The sequence below is a fragment of the Montipora capricornis genome, chromosome 6 (genome assembly GCF_036669925.1).
Source record: "Montipora capricornis isolate CH-2021 chromosome 6, ASM3666992v2, whole genome shotgun sequence".
Taxonomy (NCBI): Eukaryota; Metazoa; Cnidaria; class Anthozoa; order Scleractinia; family Acroporidae; genus Montipora; species Montipora capricornis.
In genome coordinates this window covers 71,322,866-71,346,547 of record NC_090888.1, presented here as the reverse complement: position 1 = coordinate 71,346,547, position 23,682 = coordinate 71,322,866, and the positions used below count along the sequence as shown (strand labels likewise).

At 39.0% G+C, this 23,682-nt stretch overlaps 3 protein-coding genes across 3 annotated transcripts in view; 1 reads left to right on the top strand and 2 right to left on the bottom strand.

Moving 5' to 3' along the window:
* The window catches only part of LOC138053815 (prostaglandin reductase 2-like), a 10,835-nt gene extending 7,263 nt beyond the window's left edge, over window positions 1-3,572 (bottom strand). Inside the window, exons 1-4 of the mRNA XM_068900361.1 lie at window positions 3,166-3,572; window positions 2,211-2,381; window positions 476-676; window positions 1-48 (exon numbers count right to left, since the gene is read on the bottom strand). The exon at window positions 1-48 is cut by the window's left edge and continues 7,263 nt beyond it. Coding sequence (XP_068756462.1) covers window positions 1-48; window positions 476-676; window positions 2,211-2,381; window positions 3,166-3,531 — 786 coding nt within the window. The 5' untranslated portion in view covers window positions 3,532-3,572. The remainder of the gene's footprint in view (window positions 49-475; window positions 677-2,210; window positions 2,382-3,165) is intronic.
* Window positions 3,573-5,105: 1,533 nt separating this feature from the next.
* LOC138050820 (pituitary-specific positive transcription factor 1-like) lies at window positions 5,106-6,456 on the top strand. The gene has a single exon (XM_068897102.1). The coding sequence runs from the start codon at window positions 5,246-5,248 to the stop codon at window positions 5,975-5,977; it is 732 nt and encodes a 243-aa protein (XP_068753203.1). The 5' UTR covers window positions 5,106-5,245; the 3' UTR covers window positions 5,978-6,456.
* A 4,983-nt stretch (window positions 6,457-11,439) lies between these two features.
* On the bottom strand, window positions 11,440-23,371 carry LOC138053807 (uronyl 2-sulfotransferase-like). The gene is made up of 8 exons (XM_068900352.1): window positions 23,055-23,371; window positions 18,561-18,583; window positions 17,582-17,722; window positions 14,920-14,999; window positions 14,699-14,846; window positions 13,718-13,815; window positions 13,279-13,436; window positions 11,440-12,301 (listed from the first exon to the last, which is right to left on the bottom strand). The coding sequence occupies exons 1-8, from the start codon at window positions 23,206-23,208 to the stop codon at window positions 12,129-12,131; spliced, it is 975 nt and encodes a 324-aa protein (XP_068756453.1). The 5' UTR covers window positions 23,209-23,371; the 3' UTR covers window positions 11,440-12,128.
* Window positions 23,372-23,682: the final 311 nt, after the last annotated feature.

Sequence of the window (23,682 nt, the reverse complement as noted above, 5' to 3'; positions counted from 1 at the left end):
CTGGCCACACAATACAACATGACTGTTTGGATTCATGCAACGAATCACCTACAAAAATCGCCAATCATTAGTGCAATGATGCAGTTAACCTTAATGACTTTCACAAGACTACCGTATTTCTTTTGTGTCCTTATTGAATTTGTCTCCTGTTACTTTTATTGATTTGCTGTTCAGTCTGTTATTCTGTCCCTCAGTTAACTCTTTTAAAGCTTCTCTTAAAACTTATCTTTTCCGTAAATATTTTGATTTGTAATACTTTAATCATTATTATTATTTTTAATTCTGAACAGCATTGAAACTTGTAAAATGCCATAAAAATTAATAAATTAATAATAAAATAATTGTTATGTAAGAATTTTAATGCCACTCTCCTTGTTTGGTAAACAGCTATCATTTGGCATTTCCACAATAATACCATTCATTGTTCTGCAAGAACATGCAACATGCGCATGACATCTAACAAATACAACCTTACCTCATTGCTTACTTCACCTCCCACATTGTCAAAGTACACATCAATCCCAGCAGGACACTTGAGCTGTATCTCTTCTTTAATGTTCTTAGTTGTCTTGTAGTTTATTGCATAATCAAAGCCCAACTCATCTGTAAGCCAGTGACACTTATCATCTGAACCACAAATGCCAATTACCATACCACAGCCATCTAACTTGGCAATCTGGTTTGAATTAGCAACAATGCTATCATTTGAATCATACAGAATATCTCCAAATCTTATGCATTTCAATTTCCACAGTTCAAATATATGTCATTATGTTTTTTCTCAGTGCCCAAGTGGCCCTGGGAGCGGGTGGAATTTTTCAATCTCGCCTGCCAACTGGGCCAGAATCCTAGCCATGGTTTAGTGAGCTTGTGTGATGAGCCGAAATTAGGGCCAAAAATAGATTTTTTGAAGCCTTTTAAGTGTTTTTAAAAGTAAACAGTGTTGCTTTACAAATTAATAACTATTGTGAACAGAATCAACCAATCATTGTGGTATTGCCTGATCTTTTTAATGCTTAATATTCTAATGCTTAAGGACTGGTTCCCAGCAAGCACATCTTTTTAGGAAAAAAAATATATAAACAGGTTGTTCACTGGCCTTGGTCAGCTCGTATAGGAAAAAGCTGTGCCCTCAGTCTCGAGTGCAGCCCAAGGCTGCTGGAGACTTCTGGCACAGTTTTTCCCCATACGGACCTCCCTGCTGATGAATAATATCTATATTTCATATATGCTACATGTATATCATTCATTTGTTCAACGCTTACGGAATGTAACTCAACTCACAAGTGACAAGCTCCCAGTTGGCTTGATAGCTCAGTTGGTAGAGAGGTGTGCCTCATTCAAGACTGGGTTGTTTTTTTTTTTTTCAGGCTTTCTTTGCAAAATTATGCTTAAGTTGCTGCTCGACTGCGATGACGTCAAAATCTCTTGTAATATTATGGTTTCATACATTGAGGTTACTGTTTGTTAAATATTGACACTTGGTATGAATGGATGTGCAGAAACTTTTGCTTTTTTTGTTTTTTTTTTTAATATACATTAATCTTAGATTACTACTACAGAGGGAAAAAAATCAGCATCTACCAGAGGCGACCCAAAAACATTCGAATGCTCCTGAAGTCAATGTAACGTTCTTCTAGGGTTTATATGGGAAACATGAAATGCTGGGAAAAATTGGTTAATCCTAGTTCACAGCGAGGAAAAGAAATAAAATAAACTTACTCTTACTTCACCTTGTGTCCTTGTGTGAATTTGAGATGCGCTGGGATAGTTTTGAAATTTGCCCTATCCTTCATTAAAAGGAGGATAGGAGCAAAGAGAGTAAGAGTAAGTTTATTTTATTTATTTTCCTTGCTGTAAACTAGGATTAGCCGATTTTTTTTGGCATTTCATGTTTCCCATATAAACCCTACAAATCATTACGTTGACTGAACATTCAAATTATGTGTTTGAGTCACCTGTGGTACAGCCCAATTTTTATTCTTGAGGGGAAGAATTATCATTAAAATTGTTGCATGAGAAAAGTTTAAAAAATGAGAACAGGATAGCATAGGAAAATTTACCTCAATCAAGCCCACTTGCTTTTGGGATTGGTATAACTTATATGTCTTGGGTATATAAAAGATTATTGATCCCCAAAAAATATTTTCACTTTCATCCAAAGGTTCCTACGAAGAAAGTTGGAAAAGTGTTAAAGTTTAAAAACTTGCCTGCCCAGCAGCCATCCCACAAGCACCTGCAGCCCCACTGATGACAACTGATTGGTTTGTGCCAGATTTAATGTGAGCTTTTTCTCTGATGCCAAAGTAAGACGTCAAACCTGTCATTCCAACAATGCCCAGCAAGAGAGACGGGTTGGAGCACAAAAAGGGGCTACTTTCCTGGTGAAGGAAAATAAATTTCTCATTTTGGTACAGATTTGATAATTTTTCACAGGAGAATGGAAATTTCAGATCAAATTTAGATTGTTGTAACTAGAGTGACAAATTACCAAACCTTGCTTGTTGCAACACTTGAGATGCATTTTTTAGAAGTGTTCATTCATACAGGATAAGAAATTGCAATTAATTAAGCTGATAAGGTGGGGTGTCTCGAAAACGAAGACTTTTAGACCCCAAAAACTCAATTAAAGTATCCCAAAACCCTCAAATTTATTTGGCTAACTCTAGGCCTAAACTTGGTTTTTAGGCCTAGAGTGTCACAGAGCCAACATATATATCCGATGAGAAATGAAGATGTCCTGCCACATGTGGAGCGTGGTTAAATATCACGGATCACCCAGCTTCACTTTGAAACAAGTTGTAGCAAACAAAGGACTTGAACTTTGCTTGAGGTAACTCAAAAGACCAACTTTAGGCCTAGTATTAGCCAAATTGATGGTTTTGGGTTACTTTTTCGGGTTTTTGGGGTCTTAGGGCTTTAGTTTTCGAGACACCCGATAAGGTGTGAAATTCATATTAAGCCACAGACAGTAAAAACAACTGTACTTCATTATATCAGCGTGATTATGTCACTGTCTGCAAAACAGAATGCCAACGAATTTCCCCCTTCCTGGAATTTCTTGTGGGAGGGGTAGGGGCAGGGTGAGCTGATGATGAGGGGTGGGGTCAGATCTCTGTAGTCTGTCCATGTTAAATACTTTTACGATTCATAAAATAAAAATACCTTGCTTAAATGAGAGTCATCGCCAGAGAACACTACGAATTCTTTCCAAGGCCACTGAAATGAGTACAAGATATCTCCTTCTCGTAAACCTTCACATTTGCTCTTAACAACTGTCCCCAACCCACCACCCTTTGGAGGTTGCCCCAGCGACCACGGTGCGAGGTAACCAGTTCCTGTATGTTCATTCATCTGACATCGCATGTACGGATCAACCGACAAGAACAATGTTCTCGCTAATACTTGTCCTTCGCTAACAGATGAAATTTCTATTGTTTTCAGAGCGAAGTTTGATTCGGTTGGTTCGTTTTCTACCCCTGGACGGCTCCGTAAAACGATACACCTGTTTCCGATCATTTCTGCCGCCATGTTTTTTTTTTCAATCTTTATTCGTTCCCAGAGCTTCCCAAACAAATTCCGCCGCAAATTAACCTCACAGTATTGGCAGAAGAAATGGACAGAAATATATTATGACGGCTTTCATTTGCTCTAAAATAAGATTTTAAAGGTAAATTATGGTGCAAGAGATTAAAAGAAGTGTCAACTGAGTCCTGTGTCATGTATTTTTGCCATCCTGAGCTGTTATGAGCTCGTCTACTTCAAGCTGAAACTGATATCAACCCAGTGTGAACACGGTATCTGATTGACAAGAAACTATTCTCACTCCCTTGCGGTAGGTCGAAAAAATAATCTCACAAAACAAATCCTTAAACATCTCGGGAAGGCGAAGACACTTCTTTTCATCTTTATTAATTATTTTTACATTCAGACTTTATTTTTGAGGAAATCACAGTCGCCGGGGTTTTATATTTTTCTTCATGACACGAATATAGGGTAGTGCGCCCTTGTTTGTAAGAACTGTAAAATATCGGAATAAAAGAAAATCCGTCCACTTTGTGGTGAAGAATATATTTTCTCGTTTTCAAGTAGGCGGCCGCCAATTCGAAATGCACGAAACGCTTCTTTAACTAAGTTCGTATTTACTGTATCCTGTGCTTTGATGATTTGTCAAAGTTCGTTGGATTCAGCCGTTTATCTTTATACATCTTCCTTTGGGAAGAATTAATATGGAAACATTCGTTTCTTTGGGGCTTGGTTATCATGTGACGTGTGAGTCAAGATTTCTTTTCTTTTATTATCAGCGTCAAATATAAGCTTTTAACGGCAACATAGAAACATTTTGTATTTCTACTTTTAGTGTAGTTGAGGTGACGTTAACTATTTCATTCATATTTTTATATTTATTTCTCTGAGTCGGATTTCTTCAAAAATAAAGTAGGCAAAGATAACAGTTTCAAATCAGACACATAAAAATTGATCGAAAATTAGCGGAATCAAATTTTTAAGGGAGTATTGCCCCAAGTTATGATTTTTTAACTGGATTTAAATGGAGTCTAACTTCCGATCTGGGGTGTGTTCTAATTAATTTCGGAGGATGGAAGCACTACATTAGCGTATAATCATTATTTGAGCAAGCTCACCGCTATCATTTGGCTCATTATGTGTTGCGATCTCCGATAATGGATTAACTTTTCTCGATTTTAGGATGTGTCTAAATACGTGGAATAAAAACAATTTTGAACCTGAGTTTTTTGCACTTGCTTCATTGACGTTCGCTCATGATCTCAGAGACATTTTTGGCGAGATTTTAGGCACGAAAATCTATATCAACGATAACTGTAGTTTCTTAATTCTAATTTTATCTGACTGGGCTTAAGGAATGCGAAAATCTGCACGCAGAGAAATTGCGTGAGGTAAACAGCTTTCACATCTCTTCGATCCTTGTTCTTCGTTTTAACTTTAAATTACTGTTGCTCTTTGCGAGCGCAGTATCGAAAAACACCTTTTTATCTCATCTATATTAAACAGTGATAGCAGAGTACCTTTAACCTAAAAACATCGGCACTTTTGCCATGTTTCCGACTTTATGTCTTCCGCTCCTAAGGAGCTCGCATTGAGCTTTGTTATCTGTTTTTTATTGCCTGCAGCGAGTGGAGGTTTCTTTAAATGACTGTTCACAGATTTGCGATTACACTCTTGGTACTGAAGCGACCAGAACGACAGTGGTTGACTAATATTTGCAATGATGGCTTGCCGTCCATATCCCAATGAAGTTTCTTATACATCATATCAACCCATGGTTCGTGACAACACAATCTCAATGATGCCACCTCATCCCACCCCATTACAGCCAATGACACACTGCAGTAAAATTGATCCTCGCGGGCCTAACATTCATGTTACACCTCCATTCGTTCTTAATCCAATGGCAGGATTCGAAAACGAGTCAGCAATTGCGGCTTCACATGGATTGGGTTTCGCCATAGACACATCAAAACTCCGTGAGTTGGAAGAGTTTGCGACGCAATTCAAACTGCGACGGATTAAACTCGGTTTTACACAGACGAACGTCGGCGCGGCGTTAGCTTCTGTTCATGGAACGGATTTCAGCCAAACAACGATCTGTCGCTTCGAAAACCTCCAACTGAGTTTTAAAAACGCGTGCAAACTGAAACCGATCCTGGCTCGGTGGCTTGAGGATGCTGAATGTACAGGGGGAGCGTGTGGTGATAAGTTCAACGCAGAACGTCGACGTAAAAGACGAACTACTATCGGACTCACAGCGAAGGAACATCTCGAAGATCATTTTCTCAAGCAACCCAAGCCATCATCACAAGAGATAATCCGAATCGCAGAGAATCTACGACTCGATAGAGAGGTAGTGAGAGTTTGGTTTTGTAACAGAAGACAGCGTGAGAAAAGAGTGAAGACTTCGCTGAGTATACATGGATTTCTTGCTTGTAAAAACGATTAACTGCATGTTTAGTTGTTCTGCCGGTCAAAAACTCTTGGAAGGTAGAAGGAGTTTAAGAGATGAGTTTTGATGACAAACTCATTTCATTTCTGGCTTCCATGTAATCCGAGTTGAATGGTGCAAAAGATCAATGTCGAACATCGCTGAAATCAAAAGACTTGATTTCAGATTGTTTTAAGCAGAAATCAGTTGTTTCAACGTTTTTAGAGTGATTCAAAAGATTCATGTAATGTAAAACAGGAACTTTATCACTGATCAGTTTAAACTGTTTGTGATGTCTTACATATTACTGACATTTATAACATTAAGACTTGGTTTAACTTTTCCAGAACTGCATAACCCTACAAAACTGTTTATCTTTACATGTATTCAGATCAAGAAAGACCTAGTACTTATCTAACAGTATGCAGCGCTGTAAATTTTGCCTTTATTTGAGGAGTTAATTAATAGAAATGTACAGTGAGTTAGAAACTCTGCAATAAGTTAAGAACTGAATTTCTTGGCTTGCATGTATTTGAACCACGGCTATTTCGCTAACAGGGTGGTCCCGCTATAAGTATTCATCGGTAACCAACTGACTTCCCGGTCAGATAATTACTCTGCGTGTGCGCTGTACAAATCTCTTTCAGTCCGGCGACATTTTCACAACTCGCAGAAGGATCTTTTAGCGAAATCCTTTATATCCTTATTTCGTACTCCTAACCAACCGACTTTGTCTCTCCTGGCTAAAAACAAAGGATGGTTTTCAATTTTACGACGAGGTAAGGTGTTGTTTGGAGGTGGTCTCCATCAGTGTTTTCTTATCCCAAGTAGTATACTCCGAACTGACTTTTCAAGCCCTCGAGTACATTACATTGATGCTGAATCAGTTGAATCTGGTTTTTTTTTTTGTTTGTTTTTTTGCATTCTTTGCAAATTAAATCCGTTACTGTTCATGGGTTGCGGTCTACAACGCGGTGACGTTCGAAAGTGTGGTATTTTTCAAAAATTTGAGGCTGGGGAAACTAAAATTAACTTTAATGTTTATTACTGAGTTTTAACAGGCAGAAGTGTTTCAACAAACGACGACATGAACTTGGTATTTACTCTCAAATCAACAGATAGGGCATTCAAATGATACTGATCAATTAGTTTTCCTCCACATACAGTAATTAACACATTCCAAATTTTTTAAATTATCAATGGTCGCAAATCATGATTAGCAAGACTTCCGCTTCAGTTTTAAAAGCCTTTTTAACTGTCAAAGTTGCAAACGTAAACATATAATTCTCGACATTCATATACAAATTTGGAAATATTATCAGTGATTTTATCAAGTGGTTTTAAATCAAATCGAAAGACAGGTGTAGTCCACCAAGTACAACAATAGGACTTTTTCAACCAACCTCTGGCTATAGAGAAACCAATAACAATAGAGAAATGTACGACTTCTGGTGGACTAGCAAAAGAAGCTAATGAGAGATATTTTGTTTTCGTCAACCAACAAGGTGACGATGACGTCTCGTGAAAACCTCCGGGCGGTCATGATGAGTCCCGAGGGATTGAAAACTTTTGTGTTTGTGCACCGAAACTCGATCCCAAGCATTTCAACTCGAGGCTCGGGGTACGAAATCTATTGTCTATGGCCAATATGGCCGCCACGCGCATAAGGACCATTGTTTTCTTGAGATTGAGTAAAGAGTGTAACAAATAACTGATTTTAAATAGGTGGTATCCGAGGGATAGAGCTATAGATAGAGCTCTTTGGCATTACAAAGCTTTTGCTTTCATGTCCAAATTGAGCACTCTACTGGGATGAGTCATTGCCGCTAGCAATTACGCATGCTCACTAGCTCGCTAGTTTGAGCATTCTGGCATGGCTTAGATGTACCACATGTGTGGGACATTTTGGGTGGCTTTATAAGCTTAACCTCCCTCCCAGACATCAGCACTGCACTGATGAGGCCCAGAAGGCCGAAACAGTACTGTCTGCAGTTATATGAATTTTATGTATTTCTGATGCATATTTCAATATTGTTATAGGCTTGATTTGTCCACTTCCGTCACTTGCTTTTGTTACCAATTCGTCACTTCTGATATGTTTGGCAGTATGTCTGATAAGTTTTGGCACCGTGTCAAGAGTTTAATACAGCGGAAAATCCTTACTTAACTAGTCATTCAAACGCACAGAAGGTCTAAATTTGTTTGTTTTACAGTATGGCATGTTTTTGACCCGCGTATTTTGGAATATTGGTTTGAAATTTCGTCTTTAATAATATACAGGAAAAAATTACTCGATTCTGATTGGCTGAGAGCAGTGCAGTGTAACTCAGTGCAAGAAGTGTAATACCAGTGCAAATTACACATCGAAATTCTGGATTATGATTGGCTAATAAACACTAGGGTTTAGTCAGAACCAATCAAATCTTGAGCGCTTACCATTTAAATGGAATTTTCGGTAATTCCGGAGAGAATTCAAATGGATGGTTCATCTCGGTGGAATGTTTTCGGAAAAAAGGTAATACCTTTCGAAGTATTCCCTTTTTCTCGCTTTGACCGGAATGCCCGGAAATTTCTTTACCATTTGTCCATAATTACAATTGCAAGAGAAAATAGACCGTTTCATTTGTTTTTCAACCGTAACAACCCGTTTTTCTGGCAAATGATACAGCACATTCCCATTTTCTTTTTCTAAGTACAGAACATGCAATACCATTTGCTGACACAGGCCGTTTATACGAGAGAAAATAAGCCGCGGCTAACTCTGGCCGCGGCTTACGTAAGCCGCGAACAACCCCGTATAAATGGTACAAAATCTACGTTCACGGCTTTCTCAAGTCGCGGCTTATACTGGCCGGGGAGTTTATACTCGTATAAATAGTTCCTTTCGCGGCTAACGTAAGCCGCGGCCAGAGTTAGCCGCGGCTTATTTTCTCTCGTATAAACGGCCCGAAATTTCATTCAAATGGTAAGCGCTCCTTTTGTTTTCAAATCAAGCGCGCGCCCTGGTTTGCGCAATTTATGGCGCAAATTTTCCGCGGTTGCGTGATGGATACGCGTGCGTTTCTTCTGCTTAAGGAGGCTCGAAAGGGTTTTTAGTTGCTGTAGTATTGGTGAAAGGTCACTTATAATGTCATATCGGTTACCATATGCAAAACGCCAGGGCCCGGTTGTTCGAAAGCCGATTAACTTAACCCAGGATTAGCGTAAACCTTTGTTTCATGTTTTCAACATTTTGGTGAAAGTTCCTTTTGCTAATTTTTGTTTTTCAAGATTGACTTCTTCTAATGTAAAGTTTTGTTTGGTCAGCGGATATGGTAAAAAATTCAAAATGGTGGAGCTGAACGATAGTCCATGCTCGAGTGACCATGATGAATATTCAGATCCTCTAGAAAAAGCAGCTAGTGCTGGAGCTAGGTTGAGTACTCCAGAAAAAGCTTGTATTTCCCGGGAAAGAAAGGTGCAAACTAATGCAGCGGAAAAGAAGAGAAACGTGCGCGGTTCAGTCGATCCAAATGTGTCCTCGTGGGATAGAGTTAAGGAGTTCAAAGACAAGAATATGTTTTTATATAGCAAATGAGTCATGTACGTCAGAGATACTTTATGTATCATATAAGCATATTAGCAACGTTTGTTTGAATACCATAATGTGATTATCTATCTAGTAGTAATTGTAATATAAGGAAGCCAATAAAGAGAATCAGATTGTGGGGTGAGAGAAGATAGCAATGTAAAACGTAAACTTACAAACAATTATAATGAAATCAATATGCAATATGTATCTGGCATCCATGTCAAGTGAAATTAATTCTTCATGAACATCTTCATTTAAATTAATAATTAGCCTCTTACACCAAAATACAAAAAAGCAACTTCTGAGCAACTTTTGGATTTTTAGGCAACTTTTGAGCAACTTTTAAAGTTTTGGAGCAACTTTTGAGCAACTTTTTGAGAACATTGGAGCACCTTTCCACACATTTATGAGCAACTTGTGGACAGCCCTACTTTTTATAGTTTACAGAACATTGTACTAAATAACTTTCCCGGAAACTTTTTTAATTTGAAGCGCCATCGTGAATGATACGTTTGCAAAAAAAAAAGATAGGTCACCGAGCAAAATTTCGGCGTAAAGATAAATTTTGGGATGAAATGATATATGAAATGGATCATATATGAACCCGTGACCTCGCGATACCGGTGCGACGCTCTAACCAACTGACCAGCTCCCAACGTCAGTGGCTTCATAGCTCAGTTGGTTAGAGCGTCGCACCGGTATCGCGAGGTCACGGGTTCAAACCCCGTTGAAGTCCTGAATATTTCAGGCTTCTTTACGCAATTGCAAAAATTGCGTTCATAACTGCGACGATCATAGCTTCACTTGAAGATAAATTTTGTCCGCAGGTTTTATATCCGGTTCGCGCGATTTTACGCCGTATTCTCACTTGGGAACGCCGGAGTATTGCGCGAGCTACTGTTGATAGAAATTTGATTCATCCAAATTGCACTCGAAATCACGTGATTACTCATACTAATAAAATCATAAGGAAACATTTGAGATCGTGTTTTTTGAAATAACAAAATAGACTGCGAAAAAGAAATAGTTACCCTCTTATCGTTGCTTTTTAACTGACTGTGCAGATTTTCTTTTTCCATATCATTGGTTGAGAGACAGACGGAGTGGGGTCAAACTTGTAGTACTGTCTTTCTTCCTTGTGCTAGCTTCACAATAACCCTGTTTAGAGCGAGTTTCAGTCGAGTGTCGTAAAACCAAACCAAAGTTATTACTTTGGCCAATCAAAAAGGACGGAGACAATCCAGTAAATCAATCAAAACTCGAAGTAATTACACATAGCCGTGTACGTGCAAGCCACGATTGATTTTGGTTTCACTTCTGATTGGTTGGAAAAGTGGCGCGAGAACTTTGAACCAATCACTGAGTGAAGTAATGCAAAACCAAAGCAATTCGCTAATTACTTTCGACACTCAGTTGAAAACCGCTCTATAGGGGAATCTTGTTTCCATTTTTTGCCTCATTAGCGTAAGGCTAATTAAGGTTTTCTAATCAGTCAGCCGAGAATAAATCACTGAATATTGAAAGGGCATTGCATAATGAGCTACAGTGCCGCGAAAGTAAGTTACCACCCTCTCGCGATACAAGAGTCTCGTCTCGTCTCGCGAGACGGTTCGAAAAACTGCATGTCTGCATGAAGGTATATAACTTTTCCGAAGATTAACGTACTCACGAAGCGGCTCGCGCTCCAATACGGGGCACCTGATTCTTAAAGTGTACTTTTGAGTGGTACTATATCTGTGAAAATTTGAAGGCGATACACCAAATAATCTCTGAGCAATGAGGCATTGCAAAAAAAAAAAAAAAGCATATGGGAAATTAGCGCTTTTGCCACCCCAGAATTGATCAGTTTTTGATGGCCCATAGCTATCTCGGTATCAGAGCTAAAATGGCTTAAAATAGGAGATTTAAACAAGTTTTACAAATTCTTTTATTTTCTGAAGTCAATTTGTAAATAACACGATGACTCGAAAGTTCATGAAACAACATGTAAACTATGTTGTCAGCAAAGATTCCCTTACAGATGAAGAACATTTTCTTACAGCTCTATGTGCCAGGTCGCCACTAAAAAATTATTGATCATTTCGATTTTAGACTTGATTAGGAGACCATGTGTAGGAGCTTTTGCATTTGAAGTCATAAATAATGTCTATTGATATAACAACAAAATTAATGAAAACACAAAGACACTTTCCATTTGATATAAAATTACACCCAGCAAATGCAGGTGCTCAGCTCTTCTGTTGACCCAGACCACAGACCTTTGGTATTCTTCGCTCTCTCTGTCCCCTTGCCGGGTTGATGTTAATTCATATCAGTATAAAGAACTGCCGTACTGCTAATATCACTTTGAATTTATTACAGATAATCGCCCATCCCTGTTTATCTGGGTAACCTCCAATTAGCCCGAACATCAAGTTATCGTGCGTAGAGAAATTAGCCTGCACACAGGTTCTCCGTGCGTCCAACAGCTCTTGACGACGCGCCATTCGACGCACGGAGAGCCTGTGTGCAGGCTAGGGAGAATTGGACGTTCTCTCCACACTGAAAAGCCAAATTCAGTGCACATGGGCTTTATCGTTGGGTCTAAAAAGATGTATATTACGATGGAGCCGACTTCAGTTCATACATTAGTCTGTGAAATCTGTCCTTTACAAAGTAATAAAAGTCATATTCCAATGCAAGCCGCTTTTTCATAATTTCTTGTACTTTTGCTGAAGGTCCTTTCTTATTCACGGTTTTGGTCGTTGTTATTTTATTGCTGAGATAATCCCCTACAAGAAAAATAATGCTATGTTACTATATAATTTATTTGAGTAGGGTAGTTTGATTTCCCTGCTAGCAAGAGGTCTCTTTTCTTTTGCGTTCGCTGGGCTGACAACTGAGTAAAGGAAAAGAAGGATCTACCATTGGTCGAAACTCAATTTGATCCAACCGCGGTCCACGATCTTGGACGGCACCCTTTAAACCGCATGCTCCATTACATGTTTGCTGGCTGTGACTTGAGCCCGCTGTGTCCCGCGTATTCCTTTACAGTAATTTCGCTGTTGTTAAGTGAGCCCACACAACATTTATTATCAAGTGAGGGTTCGGTCGCTAAGTAACCGCCGCGCATGTTTCGACCCATGGCAGAAGTCTCTTTTCCGAGTATTCGTTAACCCAGCGAACGACAAAGAAAAGAGACGTCTGCAAGCAGGGAAAAGTTTGATTATTCATTTACTTGATTTGTTGGTGGCTATTAAAGCGTTTCTCAGGAATCGTTCAAATTACAATGGACACCAGTCGGCCGCAAAACAAGTAAATTTTTTTTTTTTTAATTTCTTTTAAATCTAAAAAAAATTGTGTCAATAAAATTTTGGAGCTTTTTTAGTTTCAACCCCGTTTTGGACAAAGGAAACGAAGAACAAATCTGAAAAAAAGAAAAAACTTTTCCTTGGGTGCCAAAGTCCCACATTTCCGCAAGAAGGGTGTGGAACAAATAAGGAGTGGAGGGAGGAGTGAAATCTCTTGAGGTGCCCCTCTCGCATGATTTGTGTCCTGCATATCCGGACTCGAGAAAATCAAAGAGGGGAGGGGGAAGGGATAGAGCAGGATTGAAAGGTTGTAAGATATGGCGCCATAGTATAGTGAAATGGCGAGTGTGAATTGGGTTACACATTTGCGGGAGGAGGGGAGGGGGGTTGGTGGAAGGAGGTAAAGGTAGTCCACCAATCAAATCCGTTACTAGTAACGATCAAAATTCCCGCCAAACCTGGTTCTTCGTATATCCTTTGGATTCCGTTGAAAAATTCAGGCAGTACTTTTGCGAGAGCGAAAAGAAAATCTTCAAACTCTTCCGTTACTCCAACTAGTAGGTAGCTTTTGATAACGTTTATTTTCGCTTGTCTTAGAGCCAACTCTGAGGGTCTCCTGTTGACAGAAAAACAAACACCTATCATAATTCCCCGTTGGCTGAATAGTAGTCGACTTTTAAGACGTTTCCAACTTGACGTCTCCGATGTCATCCAATGCTGGACATGGAAGAAGAAGAAGGACCTCTCCGGTCTTAAAGAGGGTGTTTCTTATGGCGGTTTATACAATATGTCGGTGTTGATGGGTTCGGGTGAGTAGAACTTAGTAACGACCTCAAGCTACGCAAATGATAAATAAGCTACACTACTCATGATGTCTTGTTATCTTTTTTCACTTACGAGCAAAAGGCTTCTTGTCCACAAAAGAACGGAGTTATGTAGAAAAGTCTTGCATCAGTGCATTCTGACATGTTATTGAGGACACACTCATCAAATGTCTAAAACAGCAATGACACAAAATAATGAAAAAAGCAAGTGATATCGATAAGCCCTTTTTAAGTATCACTGCACTGAGTCAATAAATTGTGCAACTCTGATCCTGTACAAAACCTTTCCGAACAGCTCGATCGTTTTGGGTTCCTACATGTATTAGCGAAAATCGGAATGATATTCTGCCACAAGGCTTGCTTGTCCCTTTCCGAAAACATCGATTCGTTGACAAAATAATGTGGTTCAGGTTCCCTACACTGCCACGCACACCCCGTGTTCTTCGGAATAAACACTCTTGCGCGCGCGTGCGCGCGCGTGTGAACAGGGCAACGAAAACGCAAATCCAAGCGAAAGGCAACAAAACCAATTCCATGCCACCTCAGTTGAAGGCATCAGTCTCAACCTTCATTTTTGAAAAATGATTCGAACTGCGCCTGCGTAGCTTAACTTCCTCGCGCGAGCTTTCATCGTGTGAAATCGCTTACATGTGCGCAAACATTTACACTGCCCGTGTAAACCAGGCTTCATTGCCCGTCAGTTATTCTTATTTTTCGGTGCAAAATGAGAAAAAAGACAATTTTGAACACGTAAGCACGTATTTTATTCCTTATTGCGGCACCGTGAGATAAATCACTTGATCGCGTAATAATTATGTGCATAACAAAACTTTGAGATCATCATAATTATGCCCAGACATGCGCGTATCATGTATCCAAATTTGCGCTGTTCAGAGCTTGCATTTGATTGGCTATGGGTTTCTTTGATCATTAACCAATCAGAATGCTTGGCCAGAGATTGTTACCTCTTTTCTGCAACGTTATCTGAAAACTGTACTTTTTTAACCAGTCAGAATAAAGATATTCTTCCGTGTATATCATTACTAAAGCCTACCATATTTTTCTCCTCCTCTGTGCCCTTAAAACTCCAATTTCGATTACCTCCCCTGTGGTCCCCAAATCGATGAAAGTAAAAAGACGAAACGAGCCGAGCCAGAGGATCCCTTATGAGGTTTATGTAAATGGGTTGTACGGAGCCAAATCTAAAAAAGAGACCACAATGAAACAAAAAAGAGCGGTTGAAAATGTTCGAGAGCAAAGCTTGAAGCCCCATACCTTTGAAATTCGACGTGATGTAAATGGTGGTGGAAAACAAAAGGCGCTTCAAGACGATCTATGAAATCCACAAATCCAACCTGAATAAAAACCATTTTAACAGATTTATCTTACATCGCCTATATACTGTATAGCTATTTAGCTCAGAAATTACATTATCGTTCTCATACTAGATAAATGAGGTCTGTTAGTAATGAACGTTTAATGCAACCTAGATCGTATACCAAGACACATGGAGACAGAGCATTCATTGTTCATGCACCAAGAGAATGGAACTTAATACCCTGTGAAATTCGGAAGTCTAACGCCATCTCGTGTTTTAAAAGGTCACTTAAGACCTATTTGTTTACTAACTTTAGTAATAACAGATCATTGTTTCTATAGATTTGCATATATTGCTTAGTTTTAATTTTTCCGTTTTTAATCATTGTAATCTCGAGTTTTAAAAGATCAATTAAGACGAACTTGTTTACTAAATTTAGTAATAACAGATCATTGTTTTTATTGATTTGCATATATTGTTTTAGTTTTAGTTTTTCCTCTTTTAATTATTGTAAATATATATTAGGATATGGTTGTAAATTTGTAAATATTTATTATAATATTAATAATGTTGTTTATATGATTGTAAAACGCCTTTAACATAGGATAAGAGTGCTATAGAAATAAAGTTATTACTATTATTATTAGAGCAGTTTTCAATTGAGTGTCGTAAAACCAAAACCAAAGTTATTTCTTTAGCCAATCAAAAAGGTCGGAGACAATCCAGTAAACCAATCAAAACTCGAAGTAATTACAAGTAGCCGACACAAAGCGCGGGAAAATTTGCACGCGCAAGCCACGATTGGTTTTCTTTTCATTTCTGATTGGTTGAAAAAATGGCGCGAGAACTTTGAACCAATCACTGAGTGAAGTAATCATAAACCAAAGTAATTCACTAATTACTTTCGACACTCAATTGAAAACTACTCTATTATTATTATTATTACTATTATTATTATTACAGTTTGCCAGCGTATGTATTTTACTCGAGTGTTTATCAAAACACCATTTTAAAACTTTCTCATGAGTTAGAAAACACAAAAAAACTCGTTTTTTCAAAGCTCAAGTGAAGCTATGATCTTCGCAGTTATGAGCGCAATTTTTGCAATTGCGTAGAGAAGTCTGAAAAATTCAGGACTTCAACGGGGTTTGAACCCGTGACCTCGCGATTCCAGTGCATTTCCTGAGCTATGAAGCCACTGACGTTGGGAGCTGGTCATTTGTGGGTTCTAATGGTCCCGTGAGGAATGAAAATCAATGATGAAATGGTATATATGAAATGAATCATATATGAACTGCGGATATGAAATCAAGTGAAGCTATGATCTTCGCAGTTATGATCTTATGATCTTCACAGATATGAGTGAAGTCCTGAATTTTTCAGTTATGAGTGAAGTCCTGAAATTTTCTGACTTCTCTACGCAATTGCAAAAATTGCGCTCATAACTGCGAAGATCATAGCTTCACTTGATTTCATATCTGGAGTTCATATATGATTCATTTCATATATACCATTTCATCATTTTTCAAAGCTATTGAGCAATATCATAAGCGTTTGAGTAGCCTACGTTGCTGGCGGTATTTGTTGGCGCGGAGAATTCTCCGCCGGCTAGCGAATAGGAATCACGCTAAAATTAGACATCACAGACGTACTAGCTCGTGGTGTGAAAGATCGGCGTTTTAGGGAATTTTGTCAGTTCAAGCTCAAAAAAGAGTTCTATTGATATATATACTTTAGATCATTCACATTTTGATGTATTTCAGTGAAACACGCCAGCTTTGCTTGGGACAAGAATCAGCAAAATACGGTGACCAAGAAAGGACGAATTTCAAACAAGACCTTCAACAAATTACCTGTACGTGCTTGAAACAAACTTCTGAAGACACAAGCTGGTGATATTTCTTCTTAATTTTACGAAAACTCATTGCGATTACGTGTTTATAACATAAGAGCAAAATTTTCTTGCCATTACTGAGGCACATCAAAAAACAATTACACTGTACGCAAACGGAGTAAAAACAACTTGTTCGCTCGCATTTTAGACCACATAAACAAACAAATCAACTATTATTTTTTGTCCAAAAAGAGTACAAATGATTGTTATTTTTGAAAATAAAAATTCGCCCATGAGACGAAGCCGAATGGGCTATTGACCCGTGGCCCTTAAGGGCGAAAGGTCTAATTGTTTTAGTATCACCCAACTAGTTGGATAAAAAAGGCAATAATAAAGTTAGCAAATGCAAGTTGAAATTATACTTATTTGGGAATAAAACGAAAGAAAGCGTCTCGCTTTTCATTTAGTAACCTCAATTTATTAACGATTTATTAACCTCCGTCAATTTCGTCAATTGTGAATTATTACATATTAGTGTCACCCAACTAGTGGACTAATGCAAATGCTGCATTTTGATTGGCTACGCTACTAGAGGACTATTAGTAATAGTCCTCTAGTAGCGTAGCCAATCAAAATGCAGCATTTGCATTAGTCGACTAGTTGGGTGACACTAATGTGTAATAATTCACAATTGACGGAATTGACGGAGGTTAATAAATCGCGCGATCTTAATTAAGCCTTAAAAACATTATCAGTAAAAATCAATTCACTGAGTCACTAATTACCTGTTCATGAAGTTTCATGTGTAGAGTCTGGAATTTTGTTGATCCTATCACTTTGAAGTTATTTCGCTTAGCAAGTGCAGCCATGAGCTGTATCATAGTTCGGCTTCCACATTTCCCCACTCGATTGTAAAACACCCTTTTCTAATGGAAGAGCAAACCATAAGAGAAAGGTTTCCATTTCAAATGAATTGCTATTAGGTATTCGTCTGAGATGCCTACTGTTTTAATCGAATGTTGCACGACAAAATCACAGCTAGTCACACCAAGGAAATTCATTTCTAGGGTTTTTCGTAATCCACAATCATGTAACAAAATTCGCAGACAACGTTTATTCACTGACCGTATGCATCTTTGACTTCCAACTGTACTTGCGTGTCCTAACAGTCAGCGGTTTTCGAGTGAGTGCTGAAGGGAGTTCATACGCAGTTCACACACCTTATTCCAAAATGGCCGCCATTAAGTGTTCGTTTGTTTGCTTGCAAATTAGCCCTTTTTGCCTCGTTCTTGAACTTAAAATTCAATAGGATATTGACCTTGAACGAGGAAACAAAGGTTCATGTGCAAGCAAACAAAAGAATGCTAAAATGATGGCCATTTTGAAATAGGTAGCAAATGCAGGGACACTTCGTGTTGGATGTCAAAATTGGGCGTGTGCATCTAATTAGGGTAAAACTCGGACATAAGTGTTTGTGTTCAGATTGTTTCATGCCTTTGTTTTGGTGACGGTTAAACAAACGTTTGCGCAAACAAGTAATCACGTGTTGAATCATCAAATGAACGTCAAGCTTAAAACAGGATCAGGATAAATTGCTTTTATCTTCATAACCACATCATACCCGAGACATGATACATGACCAAAATTCATCAGGCAAAGGATAATAGGTAAATTCACAATTTATTAACCAATGCAAACCCGGAGATGCTCGAACAAGAGCAATTAACTAATGAAAACAATGTAAGTACCCAGGCAGCTACTCACCGTTTTTGTCGCTGGCACAGTCCCTGCGAAAAGAAAGGACTACAATTATAAGAGTGCCATGATTATGCCAGTAACCAGAAATTAAACGAGTCGGTGGCAACATCCTAATGAACAGAAGTAACTTAGGATGCACTTACAGAACACTCAGCAAGCAAGAGCTGCTGTCGGCAAGCGGTGCACTGGTGGCTCAGTTGGTTGAGCACTGGGCCGCCATGCGGGAGGTCGTGAGTTTGACTCCGACCGGAACAAAATAACTGAGGAGAAAGTGCTGCCTTTGTATTTACACTAGCCTGGGACGAGAGAGCGGGGGACGGGGACGTTACGCGTAACGTCCCGTTGAGCGAAGAGAGGCGGCTGTATTCGCAGCCTATAATTACGCCCGTAAATGGTTAGACTTTCAAGGACTATAAACAGTAGGTCCCGTCTCACAAATATCTTCCATGTTCATAAATTCCCTGTGGGACGTTAAAGAGCCCACACAATATTCGAGAAGAGTAAAGGATGAGGTTCCCGGTGTTGTGACTGTCCTTTGTGAGTGTGCTCTCTCCAGAAGAAGAGGCCGGTCTGGCAGTGATGTGTTAAAAGGCTTGTGGTGTATGAAGCCACCTGAGCAGAAACAGCCACAAGTAAAAAAAGGACTTTGCTGGGTGCTGGAACATGTAGATGTAGATGTAGATGAAACGGCTTGAACAACTCTTGGGCTTCACTTGGCAATTACTACGTTCGATCCCGTAATCCCTTAATTAATGAAAATACTCTTAAACCGGCAGCGTTTATCATACGGTTTACCGGGCTAAGACTAAGTTAAACCAAGGGATTAACTTGTCTCTCGCTCTCTCGTCAAAAGTCCACCACACAATGTACGCACTCAAAGATCGACAACATTTACGTCTTTTCAATATACAAGTGACTAGTGGAATATCCCACTCGTCACTTGTATTTTTTCTGGAAACCAAGAAAATGCAAGTGACTCGTGGGATAACTAATATTTATTAAGTGCAAGTGCGTGTTGTCCTAAGAAGCGTGTGTATGTATATATGGAAAGAACTCAAGTGAGGCCATCGCTACTGTGTGCATGTGATGGATGAAGAACCTTCGCTGATCCACAGCATCAGGAACTTCTTATGCAACACCCAAGGACAGAGAAAAATCTCTGACCCGGGTGGGAATCGAACCCACGACCTCCGGATCAGTTCACTGTTGCTCTACCGACTGAGCTACAAGGCCAGACGGTAGCAGGCCGTGGGAGTTTGAGGACAAATCTTATATAAACACCAATGAAACACCAAGTGAGCTTTTTTGCGAAAACATGATATCTTCACACGTGAAGATATAGTGGATATTACATGGCCGCGCGGAGATATTTTTAACACGAGACACGCAAGGTCAAAGGGGCGATTCACATAAGACTTCACCCTAACAACATCAACAGGGATAGTGGAATAGAAATTCCGGAAGATCAAGAAACAAACAACAGGAGAACCGTACGAGGGCGGACCGCCGAAGGAACAACACACCGAAATAGCGAGGATCGAAATGAACCAATCACAGTTGCTGAAAACCAACCAATCACAGCGGAGAATCCTTCTTAAAAGGCGACGCCTAACCAGTCGACCTCATCGCCTGATGAAGACCAGCAGTATGCGGTCGAAACGTCGCGATCTATACCCGGGATCTATATCACAAGTGACCACATCGTGAGACAAACGAGAATACTTTATTATTATACGAGCATAGTTATTGGAAGGGAAACCCACCCGCTTCATTAACTATATAATAAATATGATAATTTGTGCTGCACGGTACAATGTTGCAATGTAGAATTGCTGATGGACGAACAAAAGGAGCTAATGAGAGCTCTATTGTTTTAGTCCACCATCATGGCGGCGCTACGTGATTGTTAGCCTGCACGCTGGTTGTTAGAATATAGTCCTGGAAGGTAGTGCCTAGGGACGAATTATTTCAACATATCAATCTTCCACTCTGGGCAAAGAGTTTTAATTGATGTACGAAACAAAAAGGACACTTGTGTAAATTGTTTAGATTGTCAATTATATTTTTCCTGGCAACGAAGATTTCCATTTTTGCATCTTTTTTTCCTGGCTCTGTTGTTTTATATCTTTCATTCAGGTGATTTTGGCTTTAAAAACACAAGGGACTGTTAGAAATCACAAATATGGATAAGAAATGGCCTAAACTGCAGAGGTACAACATAGATACCAAATTTTGTCTACCGTCGCCGAGCAATAAAACACCAGACCACAAAAGGCAGGAAAATAGTTCTACAGAGTTAAATTGCATGTCCTTTCAAGAGTAAGGAAATGCACCGTATCCATCCATCAGAAATCAGGAGGGCATCGACGAAGAGGGAATTAAATGAGCAAACAGACAAAAAACTGCGGTAATAGAACATGACAGGTGATCAAGCTTCGGACCCGAATAATTAACTACTATTTACCGAAAAGGAAGTGGCTAGTGGTTGATATTTACCGAGGTGAAAAGCAAAGGATATTCGCAGTTTGAGTAGCCAACCAGAGCGCGCCATCAACGCTATGCACTGTTTTAGTATATACTAATAACGTTTATCATGCCAAACGATAAAAAAAATACAGACAGAAACAAAAAGAATGAAGCACCTCACTGCGCAATTTGCACTGACATAAATCACCAAATTGTGTCTGGAAATACCTTGAAAACAACTCGGCAAAAGCCGTGAATTGAAAATGGAAACTTCTTTTTTCTCTACATCTCGCGCGTCAAGAAAGTAATGATTAAGCAACAATTTTTGTTTTTTTAATTGAGCAAACAACATAATCACAAAACAAACAAAGTTTATTGTTCACTGCATTTTGTTCATCACTAAAAACACATCTACTATGAGTCTAAAGCACTATTTCCGATCTGACTTCGAGCTGTTATGAGATCAAGGGTGACACATTTAGGCAAACGTGAGATTCCCGGAGCCTATTTACAGCAAAAAAAGAAAACGTTTTACATCACTAAGAAGGTGAAGGGGCTCTGATTATTTTTGAAGATCATAACCTTAACACAAAAGGTATCTAACGACGGAGAAATTAACGAAAAAACAGCAACAAGCAAGCTTCCCTCTCTAGCAAAAATCTCCGCAAAACCCTTCTAAATCACTTGTAAATTGATTGTGATTCTTTTTCTGGTCTTTTCTTTTGCATAGTGAAGTTCCCACTACACAATGAGCTTCCTTGTGCATCTCAGAAAACTACTAGCTATTATTTTGGAGTTCAACACAGCGAAAAATTGTCACGCCAATGAAATCAAGGACAATTAAATGCGTATACACTTTTTTTATCACTGAGAACCTTTTTTATAACAATGTTCAGGGTGAGATTAACTCGGTTACAACTTTTAAAAACATAATAAGAACATACCCGGGCGAAAGTCAGTTAAGAACGTCTTTATTTTGCTACTTTGTCTTTTTTTGTTTTGTTGCATTATGAATAAAGGTAAAAGAAATGGAAAACTGTGGTGTTACAGGACAATGAACTCAAATCTTAGAACGTTTTTTTAACATTAACAATGACGGTGGTTTGATGTTGTATGATGCAATGAAGAAGTCGAACTCAGTTTTCCACGCAACTTTAAGAACATTGTTAAGAACGTTTTCAGGCTCAAATCTCAAAAAATAAGTACGTTCAACGTTCGACTCCAAAATTAAACGTCTTATTTTAATTAAAAAAAAAAGAGTGCAAACAATTGCCTCTGACGTAGGAATCACGCTCGAAGTTTACGTCTGCCAAACTTTTTTAGAGAGACTTTTTGATTGATGTATACGATCCAGACTGAGTTTTTTCCCATACGTGCGGTTTCGAACGCTAAATATACGGTGGTAAACGTTAGCCTGACGATAGGGTCAGTTGAATTTGCAGGCAGACAACCCGAACGATGAATGAAACTCCTTTCAATTTTTTTTTCATTTCTCTCCTTTGCATTCAGTGCATTTGGCGATGCGTCAGTGAGGAGGAGAAAATAAGCCGACCCAAAACCCATCACCGAGGCAACACAGGCAGAAAATCAAAGACAAGTGAACTGACTGTCAATAAAAAGGATTTTGGGAAAGAAAGGTTGGGATTTGTAGTTTTTATGGATTAGTTGAATCAAGCCGAGATTACAGTGAATATTAGAGATCAATAACAGTATCAAATAACTTGAGGTCATGCGGCCTCGCGAATCGACTGGTTCCTTCACAACCTCTGTGTTTTGTTGCAGGGCTTCTTTCACCGGGCTTTTGCAAAAACAAATTTTTAAACAATCCCATGGAATCCATCATGAGTCATAACTTATTTTATCAAACTACAACACAAGTACCATTAATTACCGTTGTTTTGAATGGTCTTTGTTAAATAGTCTTTGTCGTGTTGCAACAATGCAAAATGGTCTCACTGCACCGGAAGTTATAAAGTGGATATCCAATTGCTGCAAAGCGTAAAATCTGCATTTTAGTTCATTGCTTGAACTTACCTTGCCAATCGTGTATCTGTAAAAAATGCCTCTCTCTTATTTCTGTTGTTCTCCTGGCCAAGGGAACTCTAAATCGTAACTGGATTGATAATAGGTACACAGTCCCAAAAATGAACGCTATTAAAAGCAGCAGGAGAAATCTCATTCTTGGCATTGTCTGTGTGACTTGTGACGTGATGAAGAGTTCTGTTCGTCCTCTCAGTTTGTAAGGGTTATTAATAATTCAAACAAATTGAAACGTGTGCAAATATACTGGCAAATTATTTGTCCAAATTATATGTCACGTATTCAAAGCTACCGCTGTTCGTTTGCAATGCAGTGACAACCTCGGTCAGTGACGATCTATGACGTCATTTAATAACTGCACTGGTGAAAAGATGCTTTTAAATCATATTTCGCTTTTTCTGTATCGTGCACGCCACGTAAACTTGGCCGAACTGGCAGTAATTTGGACCGTGATGTGACAGGCATGGGTCTCTATTCTCAATTTTACATCTAAAACTGCTTTGCATCACTGTTTTTAATAATGAAAGTGTCGGAAGCTGTCCGTGACGTAAACCATGCCTCTCTCATCACGCTCGTGGGTCCAAATTACTGCTGGTTTTGATAATTTTGCGCGTCTTGCCCG